At 40.5% G+C, this 13028-nt stretch overlaps 1 protein-coding gene across 2 annotated transcripts; it reads left to right on the top strand.

The window, feature by feature from the left end:
* The first annotated feature begins 8 nt into the window (after positions 1-8).
* On the top strand, positions 9-11905 carry b4galnt1a (beta-1,4-N-acetyl-galactosaminyl transferase 1a). 2 transcript variants are annotated; one of them, XM_069688464.1, is made up of 11 exons: positions 9-329; positions 3501-3715; positions 3807-3983; positions 7211-7317; positions 7469-7506; positions 7620-7800; positions 8860-8952; positions 9056-9243; positions 9324-9464; positions 11011-11248; positions 11366-11905. In XM_069688464.1, the coding sequence occupies exons 1-11, from the start codon at positions 315-317 to the stop codon at positions 11575-11577; spliced, it is 1605 nt and encodes a 534-aa protein (XP_069544565.1). In that variant the 5' UTR covers positions 9-314; the 3' UTR covers positions 11578-11905. The 2 variants fall into 2 exon arrangements, with proteins under 2 accessions (XP_069544565.1, XP_069544573.1); XM_069688472.1 differs by lacking the exons at positions 9-329; positions 3501-3715; positions 3807-3983; positions 7211-7317; positions 7469-7506 and having other exon boundaries at positions 7721-7800; positions 8865-8952.
* Positions 11906-13028: the final 1123 nt, after the last annotated feature.

The following is a 13028-nucleotide window of genomic DNA, read 5'->3' as shown; positions in this document are numbered from 1 at the left end:
GGATAGCCTACTGTACTGCGTCCGCAGAATGTCCAAATCCAGAAGAAAGAGACGTGTTAAAATAGTCGACGAATAATCCAGTTTTACCTGGAAAAACCGGGAAAAAGTTTGAACCGTGCCTTTCAAGTGAATGTTTACCTCCAGTTCGATTACAGTGTGCTGCTGAGGAAAACGTGCAGAGTGATGCCGGATGCGACTGAATGAGGATGTGAGCCCCCTCAGCTCACCGACGCCATACTGTGAGCAAACTCAGCTGTCATTTGAAAGTTTCTCCATTGTAAGCAGAAGTCACTCTCCGTGGAAATATTCATACCATGAAAACAACAACAGTAAGAAACCGTCTTTCTCCCGTGTTTTTTTTTCCTTATTCCTTGATGACAAAAATTTACCAAGACAATGTTTGCAGGACTAAAACGTGTAACTAATGCTATATTATATAATGCGCTATATAATGCTACGTATATCTATCTATCTGACATATATATACACACATACATATATATATATGTGTGTGTGTGTGTGTGTGTGTGTGTGTGTGTGTGTACACACACACACACACACACACACACACACACACACACACACACACACACACACATACATTAATTTACCTATGGTTAATCGAAATTTACCATAGGCAAATGTAAAAGAAGTACAGAGAACAATCTCAAACCCTGAACAAAGAACAGAAAATGTGTAGGAAGTAAAAGTGCCCAGCCTACTCTGCAATGAGAAGGGGGGGGGGGGGAAAGGACAGCATAAGGACAAAATATAATAACGGAATCTACTACAAACTTAAAATTAAGCCACATTTTTATGCAATGAATATTTTGTTCTTTAGGAAAAATGTCCCTGAATGAAAAAGGCTGCTTTTATTCATGTGGAGGCACTCCTGGGTCTTCACCTTGAAACTGTTTCTTATTCTACAGTTTGAAATACCTTAAAAATGTGTTGAAGATAGCAAAAACATGCACCTCAGGTTGGTTGGCGCTGCGGTCGTGGCAGCCTGTTGCAGCAGCTCCCCCTCGGGAGGCTGCTGTAGCGAAATAATTTCCCCTCGGGGATTAATAGAGTACAATAAAAAAATAAACAAAATTTAAATTTTAAAAAACACTAAATTCGAAGCAATGAAAATTTGAAGTTTCACATAAAACAACACACTAATATGGATCAATTACTTACAAACAATCTTAAATCAACAATATTATTACCCTGCTCTTTTGTCATAATTTACAGTATATCAAATAAAATATCTATGCTAGCAAATCATTTATAAATGTGCAGCTTGTTTAGAGGGATAAATGCAACTGTCACAGACACATTTTACTTCCTCTCACATATGTATTTACAGAACACTGAGATAACCACATGGGGTAAAATGTCGCATATGACAAACTAAACAAGCTGCCTCCATTTTAACTCGCATGTTAAACGAGGTCCATATTCAAACACACAGGGATCCAGATCCAAAAGAGGAAGACGCTTTATAAACTGATTTCTGAATAAAAGTTACTCATTCATTTTGCTGGTGGGGTTGATGAGTTTGACCATGAGGAATAGGCCAATATACCAGGGTGACAACTTCCTGGACTCTGTACGGAGAGGGATGTCCCAGGCAGAGAGCCATACTTGTTGGCCAGGGCGGTAGACAGGAGCAGGAACGCGGTGACAGTCCGCCAGGCATTTGTTCTGGTCCTTGGTTCGGAGGAGAGCAGCCGAGTGCTCCTCCACATCCTCCTACAGCGCTGTACGTTCTCCTGACTGGTCGGCGGTCTCATGGGCTGAGGCCAGTTAGGATAGATGGACAAAGTGGGCGGCCTTAGAGAAACAATCCACTAAGGTCAGGATTAAACCATATAAGTCACTCTGGCATTGTTTTATGCAAAGGTACGGGGTTGCTTGGTAAACACATGCGTGCACTGAAGCAGGAAACCTCTGCACTTCCCTAGGGCTCCATCATAGGGTTCCGGAGAGGGGACATAGTATTCCTGAGATGGAAACGTGGGTTCTGGAGAGGGTGGCCGGGTTGCTGGTCGGTTGGAGGAGAGGTCCTCCATCATGCAGCCAATCTCTGCCACTTGGGACCCGATGGACCGCTGAGCGTTATCAACTCCTGGAGCAGTTGGTGGTGCTGCCCCAGGAGGATGCCTTGGTTGGAGATCGCCCTTTGCAGGTGATCTGCAGGGCTTGTTACTGCTGTAGCTGGTGGGTCCATGCTGGTTAGTCCGTTCTGTCGTTGAACAGACCCAAAAGCACACACACAGCAGACGACTTGATGTAACACAGATTTATTTTCAACATAGAACAGGAGAATAGTCCAAGGGATTATGCGCGAGTACAGAAGCAAGTCCAGAATGGCTGTAAGCCAACAACAGTCACTACCGACCCGGGATCCTACTGGGGTCGGTGCAGGAACTCTGGCAGAGTCCAGAGGCAGAGAAGGTCCTGAGACCTGTTCAGGCTGGTAAGAGTGTCCTTGTAATTCTCACCGGAGCTGAGGCAGGCGGGTTCCAAGCTGGCTAGTGAGTGCATTCCCGTGCTCCACACCGGGCAGCATGGATTCGGGCGGAACCGCAACAGCGGCAGGCAGGCAGACAGGTGGTCTTCAAGGACCGACGCAGAGCAGGGGGGCTGACACCTGGTGATCTCCGTGCACCGACACAGGACAGCAGGCAGATTCGACTGTGTGGTTTCCTGAGGAACAACACAGGACGGTTTCTTCGTGCAGGTTATCTCCATGGATCGACACTGGACGGCAGGTACCTACCACAGGGTAGCAGACAGGCACACTGGTAGGACTGCAGCAGGCAGGAGACAGACAGAGGGTCAGAACCGGAATTGCAGAACATGCAAACGGGCTTACTGAACTGCAGCGTGATACCAGGTGAGATGATCGGACAGATGGACGCAGGTGGAGTGCAGGACCGGGGTTGGTATACTGCCAGGTGGTAGTTACTGGAATGAGAGCTAGCTGTGCCAGCTGAATGAGGTGTGGTAGTGGGAGGTAACTAGAGACAGGCGGTGGAATGAATCCACACCCTCCAGACACAGACCAAAACATAGAACACATGACAGACAAAAACAAACACGGGAGACACAGGAAACATCGAAAAGGGTGATCAGGGAAACAGAGGGAATGACAAACAGGGACAGGCGGAGATCCTGACAACATGTCACATCATCTACAAGCTTGATTTGAGCATCTGCAGTATGATACATGACTAAGATCCATCCAGCTAATCTGACCATCCTTAATATTCATAAAACGTCATTTCAAATTTAAGAAAATTCTGTGACTTTTAGGTTCTAATATTTGTACTCTACTGACCAATACTTGTTTCTGGTAACTTAAATTGTCCTTGCAGCTCTAGAGGTTTTCAAGGACTTCCAGCAAAGACTAATGAATCTACAATCATGTCAAATTGTCAATAATCCTGTCAAACTCACATGCCCCTTTGTCATGTATGCTATTTTGACATTTCTATGACTCTTCTTTGTAGATGAATTGGACCTATAAAAAGAGTCTTGGACTGATTTTGGCTGGTGGACTATTGCTGCTAGTCCTCTTTGGTTCCTGGAGCTCTTGGACGAGCTCAGGAGTTGACATATGGCCGAGACAGGGCAGTCCAATAAAGAAACTCCTCAGTGGGAAAATAACAGACACCAACAGTGATTATGATGACATTGCCTATAATGTAAAGGAGGATGTGGCCAGGTGTGTTGTTAGACAGCTTGACTATTGTCTAAATTCTGTTCCAAATTCAAATTATGATCACTATTAACTCACTTTGTTCTGTTCCTGGTAGTCGTTTGGCTCAAAATACATGTGTATGCCTGGCCGATCAGGACACCTTTCACCTGCCATTCTCCAGTCTGCTCTTCCCACGAGTGTGGGCCTTCAATCTCCAACATGCATTCTTGGAGTCTCACCATGATCCTGAGGCTATAAAGCGTCACAGGGCTCAGGAGTACAGCAAGTGGAGGTAAAGTTCAAATGATAACATGCATTGAGCAACAAACCTGTGTGTAATTCTCTCTGATCAGTACATTACATTTCATTGAGCTGACACTTTTATCCAAAGCGACTTACAACACACTGATGGTACACCTTCGGGAGCAATTTTTTAGGGTTCAGTGTCTTGTATGGACACTTAGGCATGTGGACAGGAGGAGCTGGGGATCGAACCACCAACCTTCCGATTAGTGTGCAACCCACTCTACCGACTGAGCCACAGCCTCCCTGATCAATTTAAAGATTAGACTCCTGTTAGATGTTGAGAAAGTCTGTGTGAATTAAATATTGGCACTTTGATTCACAAGATTTGCTCATGAATGACCAATGACTAGTTTGGCAAGGCACCTGTGAGTTATGCTGTCATGTAATCAGCTGGCAGATAACTCGCCACACACACAACACCTCTATACTGAGACAGTGCAGTCTATTCAAAGGCCTCACTCATATTCTGTCTGGACACAAACATGTGCTCACGCTAGTCTTCACATGCTTAGCTCTCTTTGCCTCCACCCTTGTCGGGTTATATTTGTAAGATAATGTCGGGTTTAGACTACAGCAGGCATGTCAAGTGACTGTTATTGTTATTATCATAGTTGACAACAACCGATGTTGTATTTTGATCATGTCACAATGTCTCAACATAAAGATACGTATGTGGGATTTCCCCTTGTTTTACACAACTTGAACAGAATATTAACCAAAGGAGCACAGAGGGCTCTTCTTTGCACAACAAACCAGAAGCCCATTTCAGAGAGAGTTATCAGTGTTTGAATTAAAGTAGCCTTCTTTATCGCAAACGTGCAAGGTTTCCTCAATTAGTGTCACCCTTTAAGTGTCTTTTCAGATATCTGAGGCTCAAATGGTGTTACAGTGCATCCAGAAAGTATTCACAACGCTTCACTGTTTCCACATTTTGTTATGTTACAGCCTTATTCCAAAATGGATTAAATTCTCTTTTTTCCTCAAAATTCTACACACAAATACCCCATAATGATAACGTGAAAACGTTTTGGTTTTTGGTTTTTTTTTGCAAATCTATTAAAAATAAAAAACGAAGAAATCACGTACATAAGTATTGTTGGACTCGGGCTCATGCTAATACAAAGCCAATATGTGTAAGCCCCCAGTTTGGAGGAAACCAGGCACCGCTCATCACCTGGCCAACACCATCCCTACAGTGAAGCATGGTGGTGGCAGCATCATGCTGTGGGGATGTTTTTCAGCAACAGGAACTGGGAGACTAGTCAGCCACTCCTTTGTTATCTTGGCTGTGTGCTTCGGGTCGTTGTCCTGTTGGAAGATGAACCTTCGCCCCAGTCTGAGGTCCAGAGCGCTCTGGGGAAGGTTTTCATCGAGGATGTCTCTGTACATTGCTGCATTCATCTTTCCCTCTATCCTGACTAGTCTCCCAGTTCCTGCTGCTGAAAAACATCCCCACAGCATGATGCTGCCACCACCATGCTTCACCGTAGAGATGGTATTGGCCAGGTGATGAGCGGTGCCTGGTTTCCTCCAAACATGACGCTTGGCATTCAGGCCAAAGAGTTCAATCTTTGTTTCATTAGACCAGAGAATTTAGTTTCTCATGGTCTGACAGTCCTTCAGGTGCCTTTTGGTAAACTCCAGGCGGGCTGTCATATGCCTTTTACTGAGGAGTGGCTTCCGTCTGGCCACTCTACCATACAGGCCTGCTTGGTGGAGTGCTGCAGAGATGGTTGTCCTTCTGGAAGGTTCTCCTCTCTTCACAGAGCAACGCTGGAGCTCTGTCAGAGTGACCATCGGGTTCTTGGTCACCTCCCTGACGAAGGCCCTTCTCCCCCGATCGCTCAGTTTGGCCTGGCGGCCAACTCTAGGAAGAGTCCTGGTGGGTTCAAACTTCTTCCATTTAGGGATGATGGAGGCCACTGTGCTCATTGGGACCTTCAATGCTGCAGACATTTTTCTGTACCCTTCCCCAGATCTGTGCCTCGATACAATCCTGTCTCGGAGGTCTACAGACAATTCTTTGGACTTCATGGTTTGGTTTGTGCTCTGACGTGTACTGTCAACTGTGGGACCTTATATAGACAGGTGTCTGCCTTTCCAAATCATGTCCAATCAACTGAATTTACCACAGGTGGAGTCCAATCAAGTTGTAGAAACATCTCAAGGATGATCAGTGGAAACAGGATGCACCTGAGCTCAATTTTGAGTGTAATGGCAAAGGCTGTGAATACTTATGTGCATGTGATTTTTTTCGTTTTTGATTTTTAATAGATTTGCAAAAACTTCAAAAAAATGTATTTCACATTGTCATTATGGAGTATTGTGTGTAGAATTTTGAGGGAAAAAATGAATTTAATCCATTTTGGAATAAGGCTGTAATATAACAAAATATGGAAAAAGTGAAGCGCTGTGAATACTTCCCGGATGCACTGTAGATAGTACTGAGTGAGGTCGTAGGTCACAAGATAAAGGTACAGAGACATTGTAACTGAGACTACAGAACCATGTTGTGCACAGATAAATGGGTACATCCTTCCTGAGACAATAAGAACATGTTATGCAACAGATAGACAAATATTTGACAAGTACGATGAGTTCATTATTTTTCCATAACTGCCAAAGGTGCTTCAACAAAGTATTGAGCAAAGGCTGTGAATACTTACGTGCGTGTTATATTTTCATTCTTTATTTTTAATAGATTTGCAAAAAATTTTAAACATACTTTTTCCACTTTGTCATTATGGGGTATTGTGTGCAGAATTTTGAGGAAAATTTTTTAATCCATTTTGGAATAAGGCTGTAACAACAAAATGTGGAAAAAGTGAAGCGCTGTCAATACTTTCCGGATGCACTGTATAGCACATAGCTGCAATTGTTACACATTTAACACTCATCACTTATCATGGCTGCAAAAAAGTGAATGCAGATGTTGACATCTCCAAAATCATCTCTGCCACATAATGCACCCCTTTTTAAATCAAATTAGTTACTGTACTGACATTATATCAGACAATTAAGTCACCCGAGGTCACAGGAAATCTCATTATACTAACTTGGAGGCAACTGGACTTTCTTTTTTTTAAATTACATTTCATGTGTCACTCAAGAGGCTTGAGCTCTTGTATTGTCTTCTCTGTAAATATTAGTAATATGAAATGTATTTATATGGGTACTAAGGCCTTGTTCTAATATGTATCTAATATGTTGAAGGTCCTACAATCCTGACGATGTGCTTATTGTAGCCGAGGCCAACAGTCCTCTTCAGTATCCTACCCAGGGTGTGGAGGTGCAGCCCTTCAAAACGATCATCATTCCTGGTAACAGCATTTGACACAATATCAAAGAAACTGCCTAAATTACCTCTTTTCTTGCTAGTGTTGCTGCAATTGCTATTTAAGTCTGGTATTTAATAAGTTTCACCCTCATTCCAGTCTCATATCTCCAGTAATAATTACTCTCTTTCCATAGGTTTGGGTCTTAAAGAAGAAGCAAGATCAGAGCACATAGTAAATCCTTAATTTTGAGGTTTCATTGTGGTTGACATACAAATGTTTTTCTGTCTAAATGTTAAAGGTTCTTTGTGATTTATTTTCCCCAAACCATGAAAATTGTGTCACAGGTATATTTTACAGCATCACTGGGTACTTTTGATGTTGCTGCTACGGTGGACGGGGTCTCCATAAAAGGGGAGGGAGAGAAGCATATGATACTGTCGAGTCCTCTCCTCCGTGCTCTGAACAGGCAGCTGCAGTTTGTCACATTTACAAACACTGTGTTCCACCCAAGGACGGCAGATACGAGTAAAGTAACCATATTTATTCTCTGTTGATACTGAAAGTAAAATAACATGGAGTAGAAACTCAATAGTAGTACAACACATTCTTTTGGATCAATAATGAATGAATAGACTTCATGGTAAATGAGTTAAAGAAGCAATAATTAATTCAAGGTTAGTTCTATAGTTGAAATATACGACATTCAGATAGACTCTCATAATAACCATGAGATGATTAATGCCTAACAAAATTATTGACTCCAAAGAGCAACACTCCCTTTTTTCAAAGGGCCGTATGAGTCCATTCTGCCACATTATTGTATGGTAGTAAATCAGTGGAGTAGCATAGGCTTGTTACTTGCTGTTTACCTTTTTTTTAAATTTTAAATCAGCTGTTGCCTTTAAATATGAAAAGACTGATATAACGCTCAACTTTTGTTGTGAGAGACTTCCATATTCAGAAACTGTCGCTCATTCTCAAACTGGATTGTGATAATGCACATCATGATAATGCACAGCCATATGTTGCAAGGATCTGTGTTGAATTCCTGGAAACTTAAAACATCATAGTTCTTGCATGGCCTGCATACTCATCAAACATGCCCTCTATTGACAATGTTGAGGATACTCTGGATCTGAGAATATGACGGTGTGTTTCAATTCAATATCATGCAACTTCGCACAGCCATTGAAAAAGAGTGGACCAGCAGTCCACCTGCCACAATTAACAACCTGATCAACTGTGTGAGAATTACCCAAAGAAAAAATGCACATCTGTGGCCATTGGTGAAATTGTGCTTGATACTGTAAAATTAATTTTCAGGACAAAACTGCACATTTTAGAGTGGCCATTTATTGTGACCAGTCCGAGGCACACCTTGGCTACTGTAAACAAATTTATGAACAAAAAGAGAGAAATTAACCTTTTTTTGTGCATAGAAGAAGTCTTAGATCTTATACTTCAACTCATGAAAACAAAAAGTGTTGCGTTTATATTTTTGTTGAGTGTAAAATACGCCCTGCTTCATCCTCTCTCATAAAATTTTAAACTTGGATTTATCACTGTTTTTGTTTCACTTGGTAGTTCAGTTTGCAACTAAAGGCTACAACTCATTTTTCAACATTAAAGTTGGACATCGAATGATTCCCAAACTTTACAACTCTGGATACCAAGGAGGTGTGTGAGCAGTTCCTGTATATCATCATCAGTTTTATTTGATGTACAGTGTTTGAAATTAACTTTGGCATATTGTTTTTTTTTTTTTTCTGTTCCCACTTAGAGTACAATATTAGTGCTCTTGTTACCATCGCCACCAAGACCTTTCTGCGCTACGACAAACTCAAAGATCTCATTGAAAGCATACGGAAATATTATCCAACCGTCACCATTGTGATATCGGATGATAATGAACACCCTCAAGCAGTGACCGGTCCTCACATTGAGCATTACATTATGCCATTTGGAAAGGTGAAGACGTTAGTCCGTTTCTTGTCTGCTTTCAATCATTAACAGCATAGTTAATGTGTACTTCTTCTTTGTTTAATCAGGGTTGGTTTGCAGGAAGAAACTTGGCAGTGTCTCAAGTGATAACCAAGTATGTGCTCTGGGTGGATGATGATTTCATCTTCACTTCAAACACCAAGTTGGAGAGGATGGTGGACATCCTGGAGAAGACCACTCTGGATCTGGTGAGATGCATGTCCAGAGACGGAATAATGTGTGACAAATATCATCTGCGTGTATTATTATATCTAATAAAACAGTAAACTCCCACACAAACTGGGGTGAAGACCATGCATGTGTCCACATCAGCTCTGCTCAAATTAGCTCTAACCGCAAAATATAGTTATACAAGCAGTAGGCAATAAAGTGCAGCTGTACACTTTAATGGTGTTATAGCAGAGGTCCTTATTACTGGCACTGATATTTGCAGCAACAGCAAACCTCTGAAGCAGTTTCACCTTATTCCTCTCCAATCCTGGCTTTAAATCACTGACTGCAAGTGAATTACAGGATGTATTTTAAGATTCTGTCGATCCCTTACAAGGCTTTCCATAATCAATTCTGACATTCATCTGTGAACTTTTTATTCCCTACTCTTCTAGCAGATGTTATGACCACAGCTATCTTGTAGTCAAAACCAAAGGCATGCAGCCAAGGCCAGCAATTTAGATCAATTTAATTTACATTTGTAAACATTCTTGTGTGGACGGGCCTGTCATTGATATTTGTTACTGTTGTAGTTTTGTCTGTTGTATTTGCTGGATTAGAGAGCCAAAAAGGGAAGTATGAGTGAGTCCTGCAGTTTACTGAATGTAATTTCTTCATCAGAATTTTGAATCGTTTTAATCTCCTACCACAAGAAAAAAAAAAGAAAAAAAATACAAAGTGGCAGATTCCTGTTTTTTACTAGAAGATTATTATAAATCCTCTGGCATACAGTGAAGGAAATAAGTATTTGATCCCTTGCCGATTTTGTAAATTTGCCCACTGACAAGAAATGAACAGTCTATAATTGTAATGGTAGGTATATTTTAAGTGAGAGACAGAATATATTTTTAAAAAAAAAAAATCCAGAAAATCACATATAAACGTTGGAAATTGATTTGCATTTGATTGTGTGAAATAAGTATTTGATACCATAGCAACCAGCAAGAATTCTGACTCCCACAGACCGGTTAGATTAGTCCTCTCGTTTTAAGAAAGTACTCTGAATCTCAACTCGTTACCTGTATAAAAGACACTTGTCTCAACTTTCTTAAAGCGAGAGGACTAATCTAACCTAATCTAATCTAAAGAATTCTTGCTGGTTGATAGGGGAACAAATACTTATTTCACACAACCAAATGCAAATCAATTAATAACTTTTACATGATGTGATTTTCTGGATTTTTTTTTTTTTTGGGGGGGGGATATTCTTTCTCTCACTGTTAAAATAAATCTACCATTACAATTATAGAATGTTCATTTCTTTGTCAGCGGGCAAATTTACAAAATCTGCAAGGGATCAAATAATTATTTCCTTCACTGTATATCACCATCACTCTACACTCAGAATGTAGCTCAGTAATCAAAAATGTGCACTGCTTTAGTCCAACAATGCTGGTATTTATCATTCAGTATGCTGTGAGTTGGGTCTAACTTTTTAAGGGCCATGCTACTGTTTCTTGCAAACCTTACTCGCTGTAGTTATTGTCTGTAACGGTTACTTTCTGGTTGCTTTCATGACTTCAGGTTGGCGGTGCAGTGAGAGAGGTGACAGGTTTCACTGCAACATTCCGTCACACCATTTCAGTGGAAGAAGGAGGTGGGGAGGGAGAGTGTTTACATATCAGACTTGGCTACCACCATGTCATCAAGGGATTTCCCAACTGTGTGGGAGCTGATGCCGTCATCAACTTCTTCATGGGGCGGACAGACAAATTGCTGCAAGTGGGCTTTGACCCCCGCCTATCACGACACGGCCATCTGGGTAAGAATCTAGTTATTTGTCATTACCTATATAGAGATGGGATTACACTGTTGGTTAAAAAAAAAAGAAAAATGAACCAAGGCTTGTGCAAAACGACATTTTCTTTTGATCCTACAGAGTTCTTTATCGACGCTCTGGGCATCCTTCACATTGGCTCCTGTAGTGACGTTATTGTAAACCACGCATCAAAAATCAAACTTCCGTGGAGTAAATCAGACACCCAAAAGGCCTATGAAAAATTCCGCTACTCATTTTCAAATACAGATAGTGAACTGCATAATGAAATCTTCTACTTTAAGAACAGGTTCAAGTGCATGAGCAGCCACTGAAACCAGCGAAGTTGTTGTTGTTCTCAGAATTCAAATATGTAGAACAACAATGTGGTATTCAGCCGACACTTCTGCAAAGGTGTGAGCATTTCCAGAAAATTGACCTTGTTTTTGCATGAGAGTGAGTAACGATCGACAAGTGGGGGGGTTTTGAGCTCGTGTGGGGTATACCTTGATGGTTTAGGTTGTAAAATTATGTGGCAGTTGGGCCCAGGACATATCGTCAGTAGTGTTCCCTTGTCTCATCAAGTGTTTCGGCCTTTCAACATCATACACCCTGCCCAAAGGCGGCCAGCTGCAGAATGATCAGCTCTCAACTAAGTTATTACTCCAGAAAATTGCATTGTTCTTTTTTTTTTACATTATGTTTATTGACTAAATACACAACAATGTTACATTGCATTGACATTTTTTGTTCTCAACAAATGTGGTTTGACATTGAGCATAGGGGACGTTTTGTAAATCAGTGCTTTCTAACCACTTTTGTCTGACATACACTCACTGCTCGATCACATGATCCAAGTCAAGTTTTGTCACTAATTGTGAGTGTTGTTGATTTCAGATTTAAGTAATTATTATTCAGTAGTAATTCAAACACAAAGATCCTGAGTAGCGCTTTATAATGGCCAGTGGTCAGCCATTAATCCAAATTAATGCTCAGTTTGTCTTGTGTATGTTTATACTGTAAATATATTAACTTCTGGTACTTAAAAAAAAAATTAAAAAAATTATTGCTTCTATAATTAAGGACTTTTTATCCCATTTGGAACTATTCACTGTTATAGAACCCTGTGATTTTTGATATTGTCTAAAATCTGTATTTTTGGAATGTGTTTGTGTATATAAAATAAAATAAAATACATGGACAGGAATTAAATAATTGTCAGTGTCAGCTAAGTTGTGAATCAGCTTTTCCATATAATACCTGTAACTAGTTGTAGTTTGTACATTTTCCAGTTTTCTAAAAATCAATCTTTTCCCAACCAAGAATAGACAAATCTGCAATTTTTATTTTTAAACAATGTGCATATTTTTCAGCCATGCCAGAAATGATCAGAGACATTTGAATGCATATTTTAGGTCTAAACAGTGTTATAAAGGCTCTTTGTGAGATTTTCAAAATTGTATGAGGGAGGCAGCTTGGGAGAGCGTACCAAAAATTAGGTCAAATGTGACATTTGAAAGATTGTAATTCGGGTATTGACAAATGGGAACATAAATAGCCACACTTGCAGCAGTAGTGGAAAATTATTAAATACAGAAAAGCAAAATGTTGAAGCACTTGTATTTACATGATTATATCAATTTTATGGATTATGATTTCACAATAATAATAATTTAAAAAAAACAGATACATTTAAACCAGTGATTCCAACTATTTTTGCCATAGTCAATATTATTTCTCAATAAGATTAGAAAAGAAAAGCGGATTTGTAGCAGAACGTTGTTTT

Source organism: Brachyistius frenatus, unplaced genomic scaffold (genome assembly GCF_029030835.1).
Source record: "Brachyistius frenatus isolate BFR_SWC_R1_liver_20210118 unplaced genomic scaffold, ASM2903083v1 Contig_6, whole genome shotgun sequence".
NCBI classification, from domain to species: domain Eukaryota; kingdom Metazoa; phylum Chordata; class Actinopteri; family Embiotocidae; genus Brachyistius; species Brachyistius frenatus.
This window is presented reverse-complemented; position numbering and strand designations above follow the sequence as displayed.